The sequence below is a fragment of the Erythranthe guttata genome, chromosome 3 (genome assembly GCF_056151865.1).
Source record: "Erythranthe guttata isolate IM_541 chromosome 3, IM_541, whole genome shotgun sequence".
In the NCBI taxonomy this organism is placed as follows: domain Eukaryota; kingdom Viridiplantae; phylum Streptophyta; class Magnoliopsida; order Lamiales; family Phrymaceae; genus Erythranthe; species Erythranthe guttata.
Window position 1 is genome coordinate 9,569,992 of NC_142535.1, and position 25,850 is coordinate 9,595,841.

At 30.7% G+C, this 25,850-nt stretch overlaps 1 protein-coding gene and 1 long non-coding RNA gene across 2 annotated transcripts; both read left to right on the top strand.

Annotated features, from left to right (window-relative positions):
- Positions 1-10,696: 10,696 nt before the first annotated feature.
- LOC105969366 (protein FAR1-RELATED SEQUENCE 4-like) lies at positions 10,697-12,726 on the top strand. Its single transcript, XM_088815200.1, has 2 exons — positions 10,697-11,498; positions 11,690-12,726. The coding sequence occupies exons 1-2, from the start codon at positions 10,697-10,699 to the stop codon at positions 12,724-12,726; spliced, it is 1,839 nt and encodes a 612-aa protein (XP_088671326.1).
- A 10,284-nt stretch (positions 12,727-23,010) lies between these two features.
- LOC105961547 (uncharacterized) lies at positions 23,011-24,325 on the top strand. Its single transcript, XR_016030285.1, has 2 exons — positions 23,011-23,190; positions 23,906-24,325. It is a non-coding gene; the product is annotated as an uncharacterized LOC105961547 (long non-coding RNA).
- Positions 24,326-25,850: the final 1,525 nt, after the last annotated feature.

Consider the following 25,850-nt stretch of genomic DNA (forward strand, 5'->3'; position numbering starts at 1 on the left):
GAATTAGAGTTATACCATATGTTTTAAATGATTTCACTTAATCTTCATATCGTGTTTTGCACACTTCATGTTTTCTTCTTTGTAATATTAAATTGAATTTCATATGTTACAACTCTGAATTAAGAGATAAAGTTTATGTTTTTATAAAGAGATAAAGTTTATGAATTCGTGTTATTACAAAGAGATTGTCGTTTCCATATTATTATTATTTTTCTTATTTAAAAATTGGCATCCGTGCATAGCACGGGTGAAGTACTAGTATTTAGTGTATTTGAATAATTTGAAAACATACAATCATTTTTTTTCTTTTCGGCATTTTGGTAAAATTTGAATAATTTATAAAATTTATATTTTTAATTATTACATTACAATTAGAAAGACATTTTTTTTTTTACATTTATTAATATCATTGTAACGTCTTTTTTACGAATCATTAATAATTTAAATGAATCAGTCAATAAATTTATTTATCAGCATATATTGAAGTGATTAAATATAGACTATATGACTGATTGATATAGATTATACCAATTATATTTTATCAGTCAATTAAAAATCAATCATTCCATAGAGATTTCGGACATCAGAGAGTCGGGAAATTTGAAGTCTCCACACTTGTTTGGCCAGAAGCGACAGATTAAATCAAAGGAGGTCTCTAAATCCGAGTCCACCTTTTTCCTTCGATCGACATAAATCGTTCCATTTTGACCAGGCCATAACTTTACTCTTCCCATTTCTCCACCAGAAGTGACGAATGACATACTCAATTTCGTTAATCAATCCGTTAGGGAGAAAGAAAGATGACATAACATATGTGGGAATCACTTGGAGAACGGATTTAATTAAAATTTCCTTCTCGGCTTTCGATAATAGCTTAGCACTCCACCCCTTAATTCTTCTCCATACTCTGTTTCGTAAGTATCGAAATATATCCTTCCTTGCCTTTCCTATAGAGGCCGGCAAGCCTAGATATTTATCGTGCTTTTCAACGATTTGAAACCCCAATAAGGAGAGGACCTCCTTTTTCTCGGCAAGACTCGTCGATGGACAAAAAAAGATTGTAGACTTCTTGAGGTTGCATAATTGTTAAGATGCTTCAGCATACCTAGCAAGGATCTGCTTGATGGTGTGAGCATTCCAGACCATAACCCGGTTAAAAATGACCGTATCATCCGCAAAGCATAAGGATGACACAATTGGGGCTGTTGGGGCAATCTGAACCCCTGTGAGGTCCCCACAATCCACAGCTCGGTTCACCATAGCGATAAGGCATTTTGTGCATAATATAAAGAGATACAACTACAGTGATCACCTTGTCCTAAGCCCTTGGAGGGCCTTAAGAAATCATATTGTGAGCCGTTAAACAAAAATGAGTAAGAAGCAAACGAGACACATAACATAATCAAATTAATGAGAACAATCGGGAATCCAATATAAATTAAAATATACCGGAGATAAGACCACTCAATTCGGTCATATGCTTTTCTATAACATCTAATTTAAGTGTTATATACTTGGATTGTTCCCAGAGTTAGTATTAATGAAATGGTTGATTTCGTAGGCGACCTGAACATTATCGGTTATAAGTCTGTTGGGCACAAAAGCCGATTGGGTCGAGGAAATAATTTTACTCAACACCGATTTAACACGATTGGCTATTGATATGGAACCAAATTTAGAAATGACGTTGCAAAAACTAATCGGTCTGTACTGAGTCATATTCTCAGGTTTATTCACTTTTGGGATTAAGATGAGAAAAGGTGAAAAGTTACAGAGCATAAATATGTGATTAAGAACTAGGTACATAATTTTCCAAATGATAGCCATACTCGTCTTCCTTATCTTTCCTATTTATACATCATCTCCTCATTAAACTTTCTAAGGACGAGACAAGGATGAGAATTTGACAGATCATATCGAAATTAACACGATAAAAAAATTCTCAATTTATGTCCAAGCTCTCTCATGAAGCTGACCCGATGAACTTTTAGCGGAATAAGAAACTATAACCGTCCTGACTGTCAAGACAAGGTAGCCTGTTAGTAAGCACCATGCACCTACAACTATTTGATCATGAGTCCTAGACACTAGGAGGAGAATTGAGGAACGAGTAACTATCCTTCTTTAAAAAAATCAAAATCCCGATTTGAAAAGATAGTAGTGTCCAAGGATTTTTTCTTACACTTCCATCCTTATATTGTCAAATTCAACATAATCATCTAGATTTCGTGGCATGTGCTTAAGTTTGTACACATTTTGTGTAAAAATACAGTTTCTGATGAACCACAATCTGATATATACAAGCCAAAAATACATATTATGATCATCTTGCTTCAAAATGTGGAGTTTGAGTGAAATAAAACGGGTACGGAAGTGATAATATTATAATCTCGAAGATTCCACTAAATTTGAAACCGCAAGGGATGGACGTTTAAAAATATTTATAGTTGAGGGGGTGATTGTAATTACCATATAAATAGGAGAGGTGTTTCGTAATTTGACCATACCTCAGAGGGTGGTTGTAATTTACCCATTAATTAATTCCTTTAAGGTTGCGGCTATATGCAAGGCTAACTCCACTTGTGCAAGACCAAATTAAATTTTTTAATGTATATATACTATAATACCCTTACTAGTTAAAAAAATAGAAAATTCCAAATGTGCAATACCACGAACTCAAAAACAAAAAAAAAACCCTATCACAAAACCACAAGACCAACTCCCTTCTTCTTCATCAAAACCTTTCTCCTTCCTCATCTATAAACCCACAAGACCTAAACATTCAAAATCATCAAAACTCAACAAATCTTACGAAAATTGTAAGTATGGAGTCAGAAGACTTCAAAATAGAAGAATCTACGGTGGAAAAACCCAAGAAAATATGCAATTATGTGTTTTGTTAGCTAGAATATCGTTTTCCCAAAACAAATCTCGCGCAGACGCAGTCGACATGTACATGTCGAATTTTATAGGCAAAAATCGACATTGAGATGTCGATTTTTTAGTACAAAATCGTTACCTTAGTGTCGAAATTTAATTGTTAGTAAAGTAGTCCAAATATACTAAATTTCGACATTGAGGTGTCAAATCTATGGACATATATTCGACACCTTAATGTCGAAATTTAGTTGTTTCATATTTTTTTTTTAAATTCCACGCAGACACAATCAACATGTACATGTCGAATTTTATAGGTAAAAATCGACATTGAGATGTTGATTTTGGAGTGCAAAAATCGACACCTTAGTGTCGAAATTTAACTGTTAGCAAATTAGTCCAAATATACTAAATTTCGAATTAAGGTGTCGAATTGATAGACATATATTCGACACCTTAATGTCGAAATTTAGTTGTTTCATATTTTATTATTATTTGTTATTTGGTCTTGCATGAGCAAACAAAAGAAAATTTAATTTATGGGTATATTTGTCATTTCATCTTAATAAAATGGAATCTTTTGGAATCTTTCTTTAATTTGGTCTTGCACAAGTGGAATTAGTATTGCATATAGCCGCAGTCTTCCTTTAATATCAATGTAGATGTCCAGTTCTAACAAGGAAAGGAAAACAAAAATATTTCCAAATACACTTAGGCCTCGTTTGGTTGGGGGATTAGCCATGGTTAATTAAATAATTTGACATTGTTTGATGTTTGGTTTCCCCAATAACTCGCTGGGTAGACCCGCAAATATTATGTTATCATGGCTTATCTTGCCCTTTAGGCATGTTTTTTAGTGGATCATCGAATGTTCAATAATATAATCGAGTTTTACTAGATTATTTAATATTATCTTGGTAAATGTTATCTTACCAAATGAGGACTTACAAAACCCTTTCCCCTTTCCTCTCCGACAAATCTTATAGTTATATATACGCATCCATTAATTAATCTCATTATACTTCACAATTCCAAAAACAAAAGCACTTTAACAACCAAAAGTTAGTAACATGAAATAGAAAACTGCGAATTATGATTTGTAACACTAGATTTGTTTTATTGTTTGTCTGCATATAAATGATGCATATCCTATTGTTCAGTTTATTTGTTAGCAATTAGATGATGATGCATATCCTATTTTCAATTTGTTAGGGCATCTCCAAGGTGAAAAGCTAAAAAGGGAGATGTTATATCTGTAATAACTAATGAATAGTGTTATACCACCTCAATTTTTAATATCTTATTCCAATCATATCATTTAAAATTTAGCATTTCATTAATTTTCAATTATTTTATGAATTGATATTTGTAAATAGTATTTGTTATATATATATATATATATATATATATATATATATATATATATATATATATATATATATATATATATATATATATATATATATATATATATATATATATAATTACTTAAAATAAATATTAATTAATTTATTAATAATAATATATTTTATAAATTTAATAAATGAATCAAACATTGAAAAATTATAAAAAAAAATAATAATTTAACCTAATCAAACATTGAAAAATTAGATTTATGGCACATATCTTTTATAAATAAACAATTGAATAAAATTACCTAAATAAATAAATTAAACCTAAGTGGAAAGAAATCTCTAGAACCAAAAGGAAAAAAAAAATCAAATACACAAACTCAGACGTGTGCTTTGGTGAAGGGAGATAGTACCTTTTATTTATTATTTTAATATTTTCTTCATTCATCATTTATGTACTGTAGATGGTATATATAGATAGCTCTTGGGTGATTGGTTTGACCTGACTAGCAAAATTTTAGCATATCTGTTGGGAGATGGGTTTTTGTTTCACAAATACTAAATTTCTGATTTTTTACCATATAACAACTCCAAAACCCAATGGTTGGAGATGTCCTTATTTGCAATTAAATATATATAGTTTGTTGTTTCTAATTAAATATAGACGATGCATATCTTATTTTTCAGTTTGTTGTTGGTAATCATATTACGCACATTATATTTTTCAGTTCGTTGTTAACATTTGATGATCATTGGGGCGATTTTAGTATTTCTAGATTTTAGATAAAGATATTATAAATTTATTTTATTTTTTTATTAAAATTGGGAGGAGAGTAAGGGAATTTGATTTGGTAGAGAGATTTTGGGGGATTTCATTTAATAGAGATATTTTGGAGGATTTGATTTAAATTGATTAACGGTACTTTTGCCACAAAAAATACAATCTATATATAATATAAAAAGAGGATCTATGCCCTCAATGATTGACATGTGGCAGATGATGATATCATTTATCAAAATTGCTTGGTTGGAGTTCAATTGATGAGGTTGATTCTTCAATTGACGAGTTGTCAATTTTATTTTGGTATGTATTTAAGTTATTTCCTATTTAATATTAATACACTCATTTAAACAATTAGCACGTGTATATATATTATTTCCAACGTTAATATTTTATAAATTCGAAATAAAAAATCTTATTTACATTTCCAGTATTTCAAAATATATTTATTGCAAAAATTCATGATACTCAATTTTTTTTATAAATATTCAAATAATTTTCAGAAAAAATCATTTTTTTTAATATTCAACTATTAAAATAAAGGAATACAGTCTTTTTTTTTTGAATTTTCAATATTTTGGAATATTCGAATATCTATTCACTAAAAAAATTATTAACGAAAATGTTTTATTTTTATATTGTATTATTGTTTAATAAATATACAATATGTTTTGTTAATAATAATTTGAAACTGCGTATTTCTATTATATGTTCAAACAATTATACTGGATTAATTTATATTGTTTTTTTTACTAATCCTTATCATATTAAGACGATGATCTATATACATCTATATATTATAGAAAAAGAGGAATTATAGCCTCAATGACTTTTTTAGTGCATTTGAATAAATTTATGATTCTTATATCTTTTTTTATAATATTTTATTTAATTTTGTAATGTTAATTTATATATTAATTTTTTTCAAATATTTAAATATTGTTGAAAAAATATCGTTAAGTGTATTATAAAAGGACGTGTGCAAAATGTTGTAATTAAAATTATAAATCAAATATAACTAAAATTGATAAAATATTAATTAATACATATTATGAAATATATAATTATTGTTGGTAGTGAATTATAATATTGTAAAGCCATATACTTTGAAAATTTCGTAAAATTTAAATATAATCTAAAATTTTCAATCCGGATTAAAGTCAAGGAACCGGATGTGCGTTGAATCTATAAATCATTTCCCTATATATTTGTAGGGTCCATTTGATATACATTCCTCATATGGAAAATATATAGGGATAGGTCCACCCCTAGAAGTCTTCCTTTGAGATACACCCCTAGAGAGGCAAACGTACTATTGTGCCCTTATTTGCAATTTTCGCCCAACTGCATTCAGCATTTTCACCAACTGCATTTATCATTTTGAACATGCATTTAATATTTTGTACTTCATATATCATAATTTTTAATTTAATATTTTTTTTATTTCTGTACATATATTGTACCTTTTTTTATTTAGTAGTATATTTTTTTATAAAATATTTTTTTTTAATATTTCGATTTTTTTGAATATTTCGATTTTTTTAATATTTCGATTTTTTTAATATTTCGATTTTTTCAATATTTCGATTTTTTTTATTTTTTAATTTTTTTTTATTAATTCAATTTTTTTCAATATTTCGAGTTTTTTAATTTTTTTAATTTTTTTTTATTAATTCAAATTTTAGTAAAATTCCTGAACCGAAAGTATACTATACATGACAAGAGTCCAATAGTCAGGTATAGTTATATATAGTCATGTATTCTCTTTTTACCCCAAAATTAAACTACATTAATAAATAAAATTCACAATTTAGATCTTGATATTATAAATCAACTAACAAACAAAAAATAAAAAAATACAATCACATGCATATATTCTTCAAACATGAACACACTAAAAAACCTATAGCATACATATAACTATATGTTACTACAGGTGACTATAGTTATCTACAATTATCTATATTAATATATAGTGATAAAGTCTAGACTACTGTAGTATGAATCCAACTTCATTAGGCACTTCATCGCATCTTATTCCCTGGATGTCATAAAAGAATAATAAAAGCAAAACCTGCGACAAAAAAATACGAGTTAAAGAGCAAAATGGAACATGCGAGTTAGATTACATGAAAAATAAAAAAAAACATAAAAAAAATTTTGTTGATAAATTTACTTAACTGAAATCGAATACAAATGACTATATGTAGCCATGGTTATATATGACTACATATGACTGTAATATATGACTATATATGACTGTAATATATGACTATATATGACTGCATATATGACTACATATGACTATATATGACTAAATATAATTGTATATATTCACATGACTCAAATCACCCCTTTAAGTAACCACTACTGATTAAATTTCTCCTACAGACAAACAAAAGTTCTCATACTTTAGGCATTTCGAATTATTTTCAAATAAATACAAAAAATAAATTACATATGATTTATAATAAAAAAATTCAAATTAATCCAAAGAAAAAGATTTTAATATTAATTGTTCACAGATCTTCAAAAACATAGTAGATCTGTTTTTTTTTTTTTTTTTTTTTTATATAAATGCAATAAACTTAGTGCACATATGTTTTTCAAATGTTTTTCAAACACCAAGATCTGTGATAAAAAATAAATTTCAATTTAAACATTTACATTATAAATCAACTCATAATCAACAAAACACACAAGCATATGCATATGTTACTACATATTACTATATATTGTTATAAATTTGAAATTTGTTGTCATAAAATGGAACATGATTTGTGAGCCAGCAGAACACCAAAGACTAAAGCTGCTAATACCAAAGACTAAAGCTGCATAGTCAACAATACCGTATCTGTGTCTACTTCGACAACAATAACAGCCAAGTCCCACTTCTACCTCAATTTCAATCATTGAAGAAATCTGAAAATTTTGTACAGCATAGTTATGCATTATTCATGACCTATAGTCCAAAAAGAAATTCATGTTATTTAGAAGCAAATTAACGACATCATACTCTAGCATAGTTTTCAATCAGTTCAATGCATTCGTGAGGAAATTCTTCAAATCATTCGTGGACGATTTTGACTCTATTTTTTCTTGAACTAAATCAAAGTAAAAGCCATTTATATTCATAAAAAGGGGAGGGGATATGACATAGGAGAGAAAATAGCTAAAACATGCAAATGGATGGCTTCAGATCTTGGCGGCGGCGACGTACTCGACAATGGCTCCGAATCCGTGTACACCCTTAATCGTCTCTTAGTATCGCTTCATAAGCCCTAGCCACGAAGATTGAGATAGATCGGACAGATCTGGCGAGAGAGTTAGAGAGAGGGAGAGAGGGGCGGTAGAGATGTACAGGTTGTGGATCGAGCACCGCCGTGTACGCCGGGAAAGAGGCCGAGGAGCGATTGTGCTGCTAGAAGGTTACGTCCCATTTGGCCGGTCGAGGTGGTAGGCCTGGAGGGTGAGGTTTTTGATCTCCTCGATGCATTCGTTCACGTCGTTACAGAAGAGAGATGGGAGAAAATAGTAGATGAATGGGAGACGGCGTGAGCGGCGCTTTGAGGGGGATGGGTTATGGGTGGGAAGAAGTTAGGGTTTGGGTGGAGAGAAGTTAGGGTCTGTGGCCTTATTTCATAACAACGGCCCATTAGGGGCACAACAGTCACATCACTATGTCCAGGGGGGTCTACTTAATTAAGATCAAAATTTGAGTTTTTGCTTAGGGCAGAAAAAAACATTAGACCTCCTTGTATATATTTTCAAAAATAGGGGTATCACTCATTTACCCATATTTGTATTATCTGAATCATATATTTATATGGACATATATCAATCACGTATCTAATCGAACGTGCATTGATTTTGTCAATCATTTCCATATAAATTTATATCATATCAATAATATATTTATATGGATATATATATATATATATATATATATATATATATATATATATATATATATATATATATATATATATATATATATATATATATATATATATATATATATATATATATATATATATATATATATATATATATATATATATCATCCATTCACATTTTTAACAATTAATTAAAAGTCATAAATATCCATAATATTGATAATCCGTATTGATTGATTGGATTATTATCATTAATTGCATATTGACTTATCAATGGAAAAGATTGACTGCATAAATACATTTTATTTTCCTTCCTTAATAATCGTGTGCAACTTGATGTATATTTTTTTTTTGTTAATGAAAAACTTAATATATGTACGTATTAGATTGTGTACATTGAGTAATCATATTAAAGTGTGATAATATTAAAGTACATTGTCTCGAATAAACAAATAATATTAAAGTATGTTGAGTAATCATATTAAAGTATGATAAATCCATTCCTTAATATATGTGTGTATTTGTTTGTGTACATTAAAATGTGCAAATTTCATAAACCAATAAAAGAAAAAAATGTGTTGATCCATTTCTTCCAATTCCGACAAAAAAATCAGAAGCAATTGATTTCATTCAATTACAAAGATATTATTTTCATATTTTAGGGGTAATGGCAAATAGGCCCATGACACATGGACTTAATTAAAAAAGGGACATTCAGTTTTTTTGTCTTGCAAATAAACCCAATACTTAAAAGTTTATTTAAAATCAAGGAAAGGGTCTTTTTCCGGACATAATTGCCCATGTATTTAATGTGAAAGCCCTAAGCTCGTTTTTTATGAATTCTGCGTGATTCTTCTCTATTCTCCCCCGAATCCCTCTCTGCAACTCTATATCTTGAAACTGAGCTGCATCTACCTGTTTGTCGCCGGCCGTCGTTTTTCGCCGGCCGTCGTTTCTCGCCGGCCGTCGTGTCTAGCTTTTACCGCCGATCATATTATTTTCAACGAAGGTGTGTCAATTTTTTTTATCTGCATGCGAATGTTTTTTTAAGTTACAAATTTCAACATCGCTATATGTATAGATTGAATTGTACTAATTTGAACACCATGATGTATGGGCGTTCAATTACTGTTTACAGAATTGTGGTTTTTTGTTTGTTGTGTATTTTTGTTTTTACGCTAATTTTTTTTTTTATATATTATGTTGTTGCGATTGGCAGTATAATTGCATGTGTATGTTTATTTCGCTGGTTGTTAATTTATTTTGACTTCCATTGGCAGTATAATTGAATGTATAGGCGAATTTACTTGATGTATTAGTAATATGACTGTTGTCAGGAGGGTTTTTATGTTTTCCTATGTTTGTTTGCAAGTGTTTATATAATGATACTGTTATTGGCAGTATAATTGAATGCACACAAAGATTTACTTGATGTATTAGTAATGTGACTGTTATTAACAATATAATTATGTTTTATATGCAATTGCAGGATGACTAGTTCTATTGTGTTGTTGTTTAGATATGGTGAATTTTGTTCAATCACAGATTTTACAAGAGGGATGAGTTTTTCCAATCTTGTGCATTTTGTTTGTTCAAGATGGAATTCTTTAAGTGTTCATAACCTGTCATTATCGTACTCTGTTCCTGAGATTGGTGTTTTTTCAATTAACGATGATGAAGATGTAAAAGGGTTATTTATTATTGTGGAACAATGGTCGATTCAGAGGATTGAAATTGTTGTGAAGCAAGTTCATGCATCTCTTGGTACGTCTGATACTAGTTACAGCTCTATGGTATGTTCGTCGAGTGTCTTACCTGTTGCTGCAATTGAAGCAGCAGTTAATCCCTCATGCAACACATTACGTTCCATTGCCCCCAGAAAGACTTTGCTTAGCTCACATTGGATAAATCTGATAACTGATGTTGGACAAGTTTTCCGTGGGGGACGTTCAGAATTTAGAATATGTTTGGCTAAGTTTGCGTATGAGCTTGGATTTGGATTCGATTTTATCAAAAACGATACGAAGAGAGTGACTGCAGTTTGTAAGCTTAGACAGGAGAAAAATTGTTTGTGGAGAATTCATGCTACAATTCAACCTTCAACCGAATATTGTATTATTCGCACATATGAGAAACATCACACGTGTGAGTCGGCATTTAGTGCTGTCAAGAAGGTTAAAATGTGCGTTAAGCTCGTAGCTGATTTAATCGTGGAGGACATTCGGAATAAGCCGTTGTTGTGTGCTAATGACGTTATTCATGACGCCAAAAAGAATTATGGGATTAATATTGACTACAATACAGCATGGAGAGCTATGGAATCTAGTCGGAGTTTTGTGTTTGGAGACGATGGAATATCTTATTCGTACCTGAAAGTGTATTTTGAAGAAGCTGGGCGTTGCAATCCAGACAGTGTGTTTCACCTGGAAGTTGATGAGAAGCATAACTCGTTTGATCGCTGTTTCTTCAGTTTTGGTGCTTGTCTGTCCGGATTTAAGTTTTGCCGTCCGATTCGTTTTTTGGATGGAACATTTCTAAAGGGTAGATACAAAGGTATTCTTTTGAGCGCCATGGCGAAAGATGCAAGAAATGGTAATTTTGTTGTATTACATTCTTTATTTCAGTCCCAGATATCTGTTAATGTCATAGATAGTGTATTAAGGTTATATTACTGTCACAGACAGTAAAATAAGTTTTATTGTATGTGGCAGTAAAATAAGGTTTATAGACCAAGAGTTCATGAAATGACAAGTTTTTTTTACATTGATTTTTTGGTGTTGCAGGTCTTTATCCAGTGGCATTTGCCGTTGTGCGTGAGGAAAATGATTCAAACTGGAATTATTTCATGGAACATTTAAAATGTTGCATTAGCTCAGATCGTGTTTTGACATTCGTATCCGATCGGCAACACGGTATCTTGGAAGCTGTTAAAAATATTTTCCCTAATTGTTACCATGCATTCTGCTTGTTGCATTTAGAGAATAATTTGAGGTATAAGTTGAGTGGAATGAGCTCTAGTTATAGAGATGTTCTAGTTAGTCAGTTGATAGCATGCGCGTATGCTCCGACTAAGGAAATCTTTCATGAGAAACTTCAGAAATTCAAAATTGATGGTTCATGGAAAGTTGTTGACTTTTTGTCAGATTTGCCTTTTAAAAATTGGGCAAATGCGTATTTTGAGGGGCATAGGTATGGTGAGATGTATTCAAATGCTGTGGAATCATGGAATGGTACAATAAAGAAATTCCGACATTTGCCGATTACCCATATGATTGACAGCATTAAGGGTTATATGATGGATAAAATTTGCGAGAGGTCTGCAAAAGCGAGTGGTTGGACTACGATGCTTTGTCCAAAGATGGAAAAGATTTTAAGCAGTTTTGTCGAAGACGGGAGGACATGGACTATTAGAAAATCAAATCAATTTGTCTTTGAAGTGCATTCAGACTCTCATGAGATTGTGGATTTGTTTGCTAGAACGTGCACATGTCGGAATTGGCAGCTTAAAGGATTCCCTTGTTGTCATGTGGCTGTGGTTCTCAAGAATATCCCCGTTGGTGAAATATATGGGTACATTGACCCCTTGTTTTATGCCTGCAATTTTCGATCGACGTATTCTTTTTCTATTTACCCATTTATGGTGGACTTTACAAAAGTTGAGCAGCCACCTGTTGGACCTCCAGTTTGCCAGACAAGACGTGGAAGACCAAAAAAGAATAGGATTCCATCTCGTGGTGAGAATATCAAGAAGAAGATCAAGTGTGGAAGATGCAAAGAGATTGGTCATCACAACAAGAAGACTTGCAACAAAGCTATTTGAAGATCTACTATTATTTGTGTTTTTTTTTTTTTTTTGACAGTTTTGGGATTGCATATATGAATGCTTACAGTTTTTTTGTTCAGTATTCTATGTTACTATCAGCGACAGTTATATTGTTTTAGTAATTTTCTTCAGTAATTCTATGTTACTTTCAGTGACAGCTATATTGTTTCAGTAAATTTCTTCAGTACTTATATGTTACTGTGACTGAGAGTTATACTGTTTTCAGTAATTTTGCTTCAATAGGTCTATGTTACTGCAAGTGACAGTTATATTTTGTTTCAGTAATATTCTTCAGTAGTTATACGTTACTGTAAGTGACAGTTACTTTTGTGTAACTCATGTAATTTTCTTTTTGAATGGTTCTGTATAACTGTCTACAACAGGTACATTATGCATGAATAATGCTACATTTTCAAATTTAGAATATTGCTACATGGCAGCAGTATATTTGTTGCACTCTTGAACATAAAGTACGTAGTGTAACATACTACAAATACTTAACAGTACATTAAGACCACGACCATAGAGTATCATACTACAAATACTTAACAGTACATTTAAACCTACAACCATAGAGTTTTATACTGAAAATACTTAAAAGGTCATTTAAACTTGCATTACATTAAGCCTATCACACTGGTTTTGTCCGCCTAACCCTGTGATTAACAGTGTTTTGATCTGTATTGAGGGTTCGATGGATTTTGATGACGAATTTGTCGTATTCTTGCCTGTGTTGGCAGTAAATGTTCATCTGAATCCCTCTTTTTAGGTTTTGGTGTTTCTGGACGATCTGAGGGGGAGGAACAAAGTATAACAACAAATAACGGAATTGAAAACAGATATGTAGTGTATATAGAAAAAATGAATTGGATGGAAGAAAAAAATTACGTGCTATAGCTTTTGTCCTCATTTTTTCGTCACTGAAGCTGAAGCGACGATGGAGAGCAACACCAGATAAAAATCACTGTCAGATCCAGGAAAATAAGGTGAAACAGTTATTTCTCAAACATGGGGTCTATGCAACACACAAAATCACTGTACTTAGGCAGTAAAACAAGGTTAAACAGCTATTTCTCAAACAGGGGGTCTATGCAACACACAAAATCACTGTACTTAGGTAGTAAAATAAGGTTAAACAGCTATTTCTCAAACAGGGGGTCTATGCAACACACAAAATCACTGTCAGATCCAGGAAAATAAGGAGAAACAACTATTTTCTCAAAATCACTGTCATGCAACACACAAAATCACTTTCAGATCCAGGAAAATAAGGAGAAACAGTTATTTTCTCAAACATGGGGGTTATGCAAACACACAAAACCACTGTCAGATCCAGGAAAATAAGGAGAAACAACTATTTTTCTCAAAATCACTGTCATGCAACACACAAAATCACTGTACTTAGGCAGGAAAATAAGGAGAAACAGCTATTTTCTCAAACATTATGCAAACACACAAAATCACTGTCAGATCCAGGAAAATAAGGAGAAACAGCTATTTTCTCAAAATCACTGTCATGCAACACACAAAATCACTGTACTTAGGCAGGAAAATAAGGAGAAACAGCTATTTTCTCAAACATTATGCAAACACACAAAATCACTGTCAGATCCAGGAAAATAAGGAGAAACAACTATTTTTCTCAAAATCACTGTCTACTTAGGCAGTAAAATAAGGAGAAACAGTTATTTTCTCAAACATGGGGGTTATGCAAACACACAAAATCACTGTCAGATCCAGGAAAATAAGGAGAAACAACTATTTTCTCAAAATCACTGTCATGCAACACACAAAATCACTGTACTTAGGCAGGAAAATAATGAGAAACAACTATTTTCTCAAACATTATGCAAACACACAAAATCACTGTCAGATCCAGGAAAATAAGGAGAAACAGCTATTTTTCTCAAAATCACTGTCTACTTAGGCAGTAAAATAAGGAGAAACAGTTATTTTCTCAAACATGGGGGTTATGCAAACACACAAAATCACTGTCAGATCCAGGAAAATAAGGAGAAACAACTATTTTTCTCAAACATTATGCAAACACACAAAATCACTGCCAGATCCAGGAAAATAAGGCACATAATAACATCTATGTTCAAACATGGGGTTGTGTATAACAAAATCACTGTCAAATTCCTGAAAATAAGGCACATAAATCACTGTTAGCAAAATTACTGCCAATGCAGAAAATTGAGACCTAATAATGAAAAAACATACACAATAGCAGGATTTATGTCATAAAACAAACATTTGTATAGGATACTGTTAGAAAAAACTCACAGAGTTCGTACGATTAGGGTTTCAACTGTATTTTTTGGGGATTTGACAGTAACTTCGAAAGATGTAGCCGAAATCGTTGAACAATCAACAAGATGAGAGTATATTTTCGAAAATCGGAGTGATTTTTTTACATGTTCCGGCGAAAATCGTACCCACAGCAGCAGCGGTTTTGGTGAAGAAAAACTGTGAAAAAATCGCAGCAGTTTGTGTATGGAGATTGTATTCGCATAAACTAAAAGAGAGGGGAGGGATCTGTATTTTTTCACTATTTAAGGGAGGGTATTTTCGGAAAGTGGAAGCAGATGGGCTTTTTTGTAGAACTGTTTTTTGTCTGGATTTAAATGCAAATAAGTACCACTCAATGGGCTTATTTGCCATTTGCCCCATATTTTAACCAAGAATTTGCTATAATTATTATACTTTCTTATATTATATTATATTTACATTTTCAAAGTATTCTATCCACCTATAAAATACCCAACTCATCACATTCATGCTCTTCACCCATCTCCATTCAGAAAAGAGAAAAAAATCCTTCGCTCATCCAAGTTCGTAAATCTTTTTTTTTTTTTTTTTGAACTACTTTTTTTTTTTAAAATATCATTTTTTCGTGTACATTTATATAATTGTCTATTATCATTAAATTAAAGTATATCTAATATTTTTTTATATATATTGTGTATTTCAATGCGCATATGTACAATTTTTTTGATTTATGTTGATTTATCGTATACACGAAAATATTATCTAACTATTATTTTATTTTCTCATTTTTTGTAGATATGAATAATGAAAAAAGTTGAGTGTGAAATGCAGGGATGAATATGGAAAGGATGACGAGGAAAAGTTAGATGTGTATAATAATTAATAGGTGCAATGATGCTATTTTTCAATAACATGTCTATAATATTTTTATTATTTGAATATATTTAAATATCGTGTATTTGTTATCAACTACATTCGATGTGAATATCTCTTTTCTTTTTCCTGCCATGATATGAATATTATGTAATAGTTATAATTATAATACATTAAATATACTGTAGAATTTCATTACAATACCCTGTAGTACAGTTTGACATATAACCTGGGACATAAAAAAGATCGTTTAGAACCGAAATGTTATTGATACATTTAGGCGCAATGCTAATACTCTAGACCTTTACCTTATTGGTAAATACTAGGTACTAAATCTCATAATGAGTATTGGTGTAATTTCCACATACTCAATACACTACATTTTAATAATTTTGTAGAAAATAAAGTTATAAAAGAGCACGAGTGGTTCTCACCCAACCTGAAGTTGTCAATTGTATTTTTAATAAGTTTTGTACAAATATTTTAAATTCACATGTCATTTAATAATTTTCGCATTTGTCATAGTACCTAATGACATAATAATAACTTGAATGTAGTTGCAACATCTCCCAAAAATAATGACATACTCTTTAGTAATTTGAAATTATAATAATTTTCCACTTGCGTATCTAAATTATAAAAATAAATTTGAAATAAATTATTCGGTAACATATTCTGATTTGTTGAATCATTTAATTTTATTTGTTCGGTTGTACTGATATTTTTAGGTAATGTAATCATGCATAATGGTGATTTGTTCAAGAAAAAATCGACAAGGCTTGCGGAAGTAGTTCAAGGAAGGTTGATGTTTTTTTTTTTAGCGAATCATAGACGATGATTGTCGGAAATAAATATTTCTTTGTTTTCATTCCTACAAAGGATGTTATGATGAAAATAAAAAAGGGGCTATTAGTGAAAACTCCCTCTACTTTTTTTTTTAAGTAAGAGTGTACCCACTCTCATTTTCAATATTAGTAGTAGATCCAGGCTTTTTCATATTTCAAATTTGTCCCTCTCCACTATTCAATACTCATTACCCACTACTTGATGAATTTTTTTATTTATAGGCATATTATTTTTTATTTTTTTTATTTATTAAATTATTAAAAAATAATAATAAAAAAAAAATCTAATAAAAATTAAAATTTTTAATATTTTTTAGTTTTTTTCCCCATAAATCAACTAAATTTCATTTTTTTAAACATTTAAATTAATTTTGAATATTTTTTTATTTGCATTTTTTTTGTTTTCTTTCAAAGTACAATTTTTGTTTAAAAACTACTATTTTCATTTTTTTATTTTTCACAATCAACTATAAAATTATGGTAAATAACTAAAAAATTGTGCCATTCAAGGTTTACCAATTTGAAATCAACTATTAGGTATCAAAATCAACTGCGAAAAGTATCAAAATCAACTACAAACTATCAAAACTAACTATAAATTATCGAAATCAATTAAAAAAATATCGAAACCAACTACAAATTGTCGAAGTCAAATACAAAATTATCAAAACCAACTATAAATTATCGAAACCAACTAAAACAAATAGCAGAATTCGAAAACAACTAAAGAAGTGACGTAAACAACTATTTTCCTATGCGAGATACCCAACACAATTTCAATATCAAAATTTTCGAAGAAAAAAAGAAAAAAGCAAACGATGACAGCGTAGGGGCGGAGATGGCGGCGACGGGGATGAGCCTCGCTAATGGCGTAATCGAAAACCCTAACCACAAATATTGACGATTAGATAAAACAACACATAATATTTTAACAAGTAGATAAGGTAAAAGAAAAAAAAATTACCAATATCAATATAGTATCGGTATAGATAGTTGGTATTAGTATTAGTATTAGTATTAGTATTAGTATTTCTATCACTATCAACAGAAGTATCAATATCAGTATTAGTATCAACATTAGTATTATCAATATTAATATCAATATTAGTATTAGTATCAATATTAGTATCAATATTCGATAATTTAGTAACAATATTAGCATTAATATCAATAATAGTATTAGTATCAATATTCGATAATTTATAGTTCATTTTGATAATTTTGTATTTGATTTCGACAATATTGATACTATTAGTGATACTAATATTGATACTAATATTGATACTATTAGTATTAGTATCACTATTAGCTAGTATTATCAATATTAATATCAATTATTAGTATTAGTACGCGTATCAATATTAGTATCAAATAGTATTAGCATTTGCATTTGCATTAGCATTAGCATAAATATTAGTTTTAATATTAGGATTATGATTAATGTTCAGGATTAAAATTAGCATTATAATTAGAATTATTATTTGTATTAGTATTAGCATTAATATTAGTATTAGTTATTAGTATTAGGGCTCGTTCGGTTACCTATATTGGATTAGATTGGATTACATGAGATTGGATTAACTTCCTACTGACTAATTAATTATTTAGTTAGTAGCATGTTCGGTTTCTTAGATTAGATTTTCTATTAAATTTGTTAAAATCGGTTATTATATATGAATTGTCTATAAAACCACTTAGTTTACAATAATAAAATATGACTTGAAGGATAAAATTGTCTTTTTCCTTTCTAGTCAGCCCCTATTAAATTAATCTCAGGGGGGAGGGGTGCTACTAATTTAAAGAAATAGTAGCATTTAATAGCGGGCTTTGATTTTAGTAGCGGGTTTGAAAAAGTGTGAATCTTACCAACCGGACATGCTATTAGCCCCTACTATTTAGTCAGTAGAACCTTATAGCGGTAACCGAACGAGCCCTTAGTATTAATATTAGTATTAGTGTTAGTGTTAGTGTTAGTGTTAGTGTTAGTATTTTGTGTTTGTGTTAGTGTTAGTGTTAGTATTAATGTTAGAATTAGTACTGATGTTAGTATTCGTATTAGTATTCATATTCATATTCGTATTCGTATTAGTATTCGTATTTATATTAGTATGCGTATGCGTATTCGTATTCGTATTTGTATTAGTATTCGTATTCGTATTCGTATTCGTATTTGTATTTGTATTCGTATTGATATTGGTATTGATATTGGTATTAATTTTGTTATTAGTATTAGTATTGATTTTTGTGTTAATATTAGTATTGGTATTAGTAATAGTAGTAGTAGTAATATTAATTTTAGTATTAGAGGTGGCATGGACTATTATACGTCGCAATATGGACAGTGAATAGTAGAGGTAGCACGGACTATTATATGTCGCAATATGGAGAGTTAGAGTAGAGATGGCATAAAGATATTCATCAAGTCGGAATAGACGACTAATATATTACTTGCAATATTGTCTACTATGAATATTTTCAGGGTATATAAATGTACATAAAAATTTTATATTGTGACACACATTTGTTGTTTGTATTTTTTACATGTATATTTATTTTACCGTGTTAGTTTATTTTTACTTTATGCCAATTTTATTGTATACTCCACTGATTTTTTTTTTTTTAAAACAAGGTGGTTTAGCACATAATGCATTTATTTTGTACACTTTTAGGTGATTATGTTTCAGTAATGTGTACCACTGATTGCATTTGAACAATGTAAAATGTGCATGTTACTCGCAAAGAGTGTTAGAGCAACTCCAATGGAGGCACTAAATGAAGTATCAAACTAAAAAACTACCACTTTGATACTTCAAAATTAAAAAATCCTCCTCCAATGGAGGCATTAAAGTGAGAATTATTTTGATACTCAACCACCCCGAGGTGCAAAAATACTCCCTGGAAATGAGGTATCAAAAATATAACCACTCTATTAACCTATCACTATTTGACATGTGGCACGTAAAAATATAATTATTCATATATTTAAAATTTGATAATCTATTTGATACTTGTGGTTGGAGTGAATTTTTTTTCTAGAAGCATCAATGTATTATATTGAGTATCAAATGAATGTTTAATGCTCCATTTTGATATCTCCCAATTGGAGTTGCTCTTATAGACGATGTCAATGCATGTGCTATAAAACACTACTTTAATAATTAAGTTTCTGTTAACGATACAAAGTATTGGACGAGATAGTTGTACCGTTTGAGTCTGATAATGTATCTTATTTTTTTAAATTAAAATTGTTGTATTATATATTTTCTTTTTATCATTTTTTTTATATCGGTAGTTAAATCAAATGGAATTGATTTTATTTTTAAACTTTTTAGATTATATCATATTATTTATCAATTATTCAATGTTTTCGTTCGATAATTTGATGTAAAACATATTTTTCGTTTTTTATATTACCCCCATATATTGCATTAGCATTATCTTTTCATACATAAAGGTGTTTGATTTACCTCATTGGCATGTTTTTGTCATTAAAAAATTGTACTTAGAATTGATCCCCGTGCATCGCACGGGTGAGTTACTAGTTACTCATTAAAAAAGTAAAATTTTAACTCGAATTTATATACATATAATCTAATAATTTAATGTAGAAGGATCTATAGCAAATTACTCATTTTTATTTCATATTTTTGAAGGGGTCTTTTGAGATACACCCCTGATAGAAAAAGTATATAGGACTAGGTTCATCCCAAAATTCATGTTTTGAAATACCCCTCTAACCCTTTTTGTACTAAAAATACCATTCCCTTACATAAATCAACATATATCATTATGTAGACTGCATTTAGTATTTTCTTTTTATTTATTTTAATAATTTATTTTATTTTTAAAAAAAAATCAAAAACAAATTTTCTGATTTTTTTACTACGTTGAATATGGCATATTCTTACTTCATATTTTATATTTTCAAGTTAAATTTTATATTTTCGATTATATAGTGTAGTACATTCATGCTTATCAAATTATATATATATATAAAAAATGAATATCGCCTATTATTTACAAAACAAATCCAATCAACATTCAAAAAAAAAAAAAATCATACTTTGAATATTATTATTACAAGTCAACTTGTAGCACATAATATAGATAAAAAAACATGTGTAAATTCTTCAACTAAATGAATCATCAACGTCACTATACATTAGAAAAATACCTATAGATCTTATATATGACTACATAGTTGATTCTCTTCAATTCACCTGTTGTTTGTTCATCTTCTTTAGCATCATCGACTTTTGCGGAAGCAGAGCCGATGGCGGTCACAATTATCACAATTATAGTTTACATAGTCGAATATTACTATAGTCATATTCAACAATAGTCATATTTGAATATGACTATAGTCACTGTTGTTGTTGCTGCTTAAAACTGAAACTATATGTCTTCACATTGGGAAAAAAAAAAAGAGAGAGAGGGGAGGAGAAAATCGAAACAGACAGAGATAGAGATAGAAAGATAACAAAAAAGAGGGAGGGGAGGCGACGACAACGACGATGAACGAAAGAGAGAGTGAGGGAGGCGGCGATGCTGGTGGTGGTGTATAGATCTGTTAAAAAAAAAAAAAGAGAGAGAGAAATCGAGAGAAGAGATAACAAAAACGAGAGAGAGATTTATGAGGAGGCGAAGGAGGCGGCGGTGGGGGAAGGTCGGATTTTTGAAGAAAGTTGAGAGATTTAGGTGGAGAGGTGGAGAAAAGAGTAGATGAAAGTGATAGATGTGAAGGTAAATAATTAGGATTTAGGGTTGGGAGGTGATATTCGCGGTAGCAAAATTACGAATGCGGGTTTAAAAAATCCACTCTCTACCTATCTTTCTCTCTCTACAATTTTATTTTTAATAGCTTTTATATTAGAAATCGTTCCAAAACCCATGTTATTGTAGCGATTTGCAAAGAAAAATGAGTGCATCGAATGAGGATCGAGATACGGAACCCAATAAAGTAAGATTTGTTCGTTTTTGTTCTATAAATCGCAAAAACGCGACTCACGACCAAACTGGGCGCTAGAAAGCCCGATTCACGCCCGGTTTGGGCGCGCAAAAAGTATTTCCCGCGCCCGGTTTGGGCGCGCGCGATTTAATAAAAAAAATTATATAATTGTGTTATTACAACGATTCGACTACAGGACCTTATTGTGGAATTACTAACTTACCTAGCCAACTAGGCTATAACCATTTTGAAAAATAATACTTATTTAATTATATTTATCCTTCATTAAACTGGGCAAAAAATTCAGATATATACGCTACTGCAAAGACTCAAACACAGGTTTATTGTGTAGCAGACGAGATGCCTGACCAACTAGGCCAGAGCGAGTTTGTTAAGTAATACTTATTTATATATAATACATCACTGCGTTTATACTGGGCAAAAATTTTTTTTAGCCGGACGACCGGTCCATAACCGGCGTCTGGACCGAACGCCCGAAACGATTTTCCACGCCTAATATGGGCGTGTGAAAGCAGTTTCCACGCCTGGTTCAGGCGTGGAAACTGCTTTCACACTCCCATTTTGGACGTGAAAAATTTGAAAACCCAACACTAAAAACAACCCTAAATCGCGATTTTATGGGGATATTCACATAATTAACCGCAAATTCAATATATATAACTACTTTAGATGATTAATTACCTTTCAAATTGACGAGATTTTCGGATTTGGAAGGATTTGTGAGAGGGGTTGAGGGTTTTTGTGAATTTTGGGGCTTTTGGGGGTTTTGGGGTTTGGGTGAATTTGGGAGTTTTTAGAGAGTAAAAGAGAAAACTATTGTGAACGACATTCGTAATTTTGCTGCCGCGTAAATCATTTCAGTTTAGGGTTATAGTGGTTGATGATATTTTTGTTTTCTCACACTAGTCCGAGTGGTCTTACAAATTTAAACGGAAATTCGAGTGGGTGGAAAAGTCAATAAAATAAAATATATTTTAAAGGAGTGGTATTGCATATTATCCCGTTTTTGAATTGGTATCAAATACGGGTAAAGTTAACCAAAATTGTTACTTGGCGTACATAAGGGAGAGACAAAAGAGAGTGTTGGGAAAAAGGAACAAAGAGAAAGTTGAAAATGGCCTTTCACCGCCCTTAACCCATACGACTACCGAGTCTTGATTTAAATTATTATTTTTTTTTTTTTTTGAGTCTTGATTTAAATTATTTCTCGATTAGTCCTTTCTTCGCTCATTCTCCAATCCCAACACCGTTTTGACATTTACACTTTTTCCACAAACCAATCAAACACTCTCTCCTATAAATTCCATATCCCCCCCTTCTCTCTCTCTCTCTAAATTCTCATTTTCACAGTACAAAATCAGAAAGGAGTAAAAAAAAGAAAACCTGAAATCTATTTATTGTTATTTATAACCTACAATGGGAGGTGGTGGTGGTGCAGTGTCTGAAACATGGAGGAGCAGGAGGGTCTTGGTGTATAAAGACGAAGTTGCCCTTTTCAAGGAGGTATTATCTCACTGTTGCTCTGTAAATCTGAGGTCATTCTTGTCTTTTTATTGATGAGGGAAGCACACACACTCAATGTGTCCTTTTTATGTTTTTTTCTTTTGGCTGGTTGAAGGCAGACAGAATGGAGCCAGGCATAGTTTCTTACAGATTTTCTCTATTAACAAATTATATATATAAAAAAAAAATAATGAAGAGGAGAATTTGAAATTGGTGGTATACGTTTATTTTGTGTATTTATCTTTGTTAGCCTAAGGAAAAAAAAGAAGGTGTTGTATTGGCGGCCAATTATGATTTATGACTGACTAATTGATGATTATGAGATATGCTTTTTTTGATCTTGTATTTTTTTTAATGTTTGTTTAGAAACGGGATTTATGGTTTATTTATTTTCAATACTTTTTCTACTTACCAGCATATGATTCTTGGTTGCCGGTCGGTCGCAAATAATGGTTCCCGTGTCGTTTTCCCTAAGATTTGTGCAACACAATAGATAGAGATGCATTGACATTGACATTGACCAAAGGCAAAATAATTCTTCCTATAAAATTGTTCGAATAAAATGAATTTGGTTTGGAATTTATGTTCTATTCTAACTGAAATGGCGCTCAATTTGGCTGGGGTAATCCGTGTACACGAAAATTGTGTAGCCTTTTTTGCCTTCTCTTTTCTATAATCTAATTCAATAAAGGTTCGTCCCGATTCTCAAATGCAGTGGTGCTTGTAACCAATGTTGTATGAACCGGACCGGACCGTCAGCCGAATAAAGGGTTCATATTGTGTTTCCATTTATCTCCTAATTTTATTTATCTTGCATATATCTAACTTTCTGGTTTAGTATATAGTGCATCAATGAGCATGTATCACAAGCATTCCAGATTCAAGATGGTAGGATCTTTTTGCATTCAGCTCTGATTCTTCGATTTTTCTAGTTTCATAAGTTTGCTTTTAAGTTTCGATGGGATATTTTCCTTGAGATAGTTGCTTTTTCAGATTAGTAGATAAAGTAAAGAGTTTCCAGGCTTTGTAATTAATTATGTTATTGTTCATGTTTGGAAACATCTTAAATTGTGTATGTTATGTATGTTGGTTGTAATATGAAGAATTCCCTGTTAGTTGATATTGGCCACCACCACTCTATGTTTGTACATAAAGACATTATATAGTGCAATAATAATTATTCATACATATTTTGCAACTTCTTTTATTTTGGTAGTTGATGCTTCATTTTTTATTTCGAGTTTGTTTCTTATTTATGTAAGTGTAAGAATAAGTTGGTAATTATCATCATAATCATCACTTGATTGATCCCATAATTGTTTGTTTGTTGTATTTATGTTTTAACCATAATTATTAAATTTATGAAGGTAGAGTAAAAGATACTAAAAACGTGTGGTGTGAGTTTAGCATATGTGAGCAGTCCTGTTACCCAAACACACTATATTCATGAATCATGCTATACTTACTGTGCTATTCTGCACTGCTATTATATGCATTAATTGCCAGGGAATTCTTGTTTTCTTTTTTGAAATCATGACAACTGGATTTAAATTCTAACCTACCTATCTATAGTAGGTATCTCAGCAAATTGTTACACACATGTAGATGTTAAAGCTCGCTCTACTTGTTTTTTTTCCCCCTCGTTTTGTTTTTTGTTTTTTTTTTTCCCGGGGTGGAGTTAGACCTGACCACCGGTTCGGTTAGAACCGGAACCGAACCGGGGTCAACGGTTTTAGAACCGAACCGGAACCGGTTTGACCGGAACCGGAACCGGAACCGGAACCGAAAAAACCGGTTCGGTTCCGGTTCCTCATTTTTGGAACCGGGAACCGACGGTTAGAACCGCGGTTCTAACCGTTTGAACCGGTTTTTCTAAAAAAAAAAAAAAAAAAAAAAAATTAATTTCCTAGCTCTCTCTCTCTCTCTCTCTCTCTCTCTCTCTATATATATATATATATATATATATATATATATATATATATATATATATATATGTCCGTATATATATCTATATATATCTCTCTCTGTATATATATTTATGTATATATATATATCCGTGTATATATATCTATATATATCCTTCTCTGTATATATATATATATATATATATATATATATATATATATATATATATATATATATATATATATATATATATATATATATATATATATATATATCTCTGTATATATATTTATATATATATATATATATATGTATGTAATATATATATATACATATGTATGTATATGTTTTTCTCTCTGTCTCTCTCTCTCTCTCTCTCTATATATATATATATATTTATATATTTAACTATTAAGAAAAAAATAAGTTTTTAAATATACTTTCTACTTAAAAAAAAAACTATTTATAAAACTGTTTTTTTTTTTAAGTTTTTAAAGTATTTATATATATATATATATATATATATATATATATATATATATATATAAAGTATTATTAAGAACCGGCGGTTCTACCGGTTCTAACCGGGAACCGAACCGGAACCAAACCGGAACCGCAAGGAACCGGATTTTTTCGGTTCGGTTCCGGTTCCTCCAAAATCGGAACCGGAACCGGCGGTTTGGAACCGGAACCGGAACCGGAACCGAACCGAACCGTGGTCAGGTCTAGGTGGAGTCAGGACTCAGTAGCGTAAA

Bases quoted from the DNA above. Each gene is read 5' to 3' on its own strand.
- LOC105969366 (XM_088815200.1), top strand. From the start codon at position 10,697: ATGGTATGTTCGTCGAGTGTCTTACCTGTTGCTGCAATTGAAGCAGCA. The intron at 11,499-11,689 runs GTAATTTTGTTG...TTGGTGTTGCAG, and splicing joins GGCGAAAGATGCAAGAAATG to GTCTTTATCCAGTGGCATTT.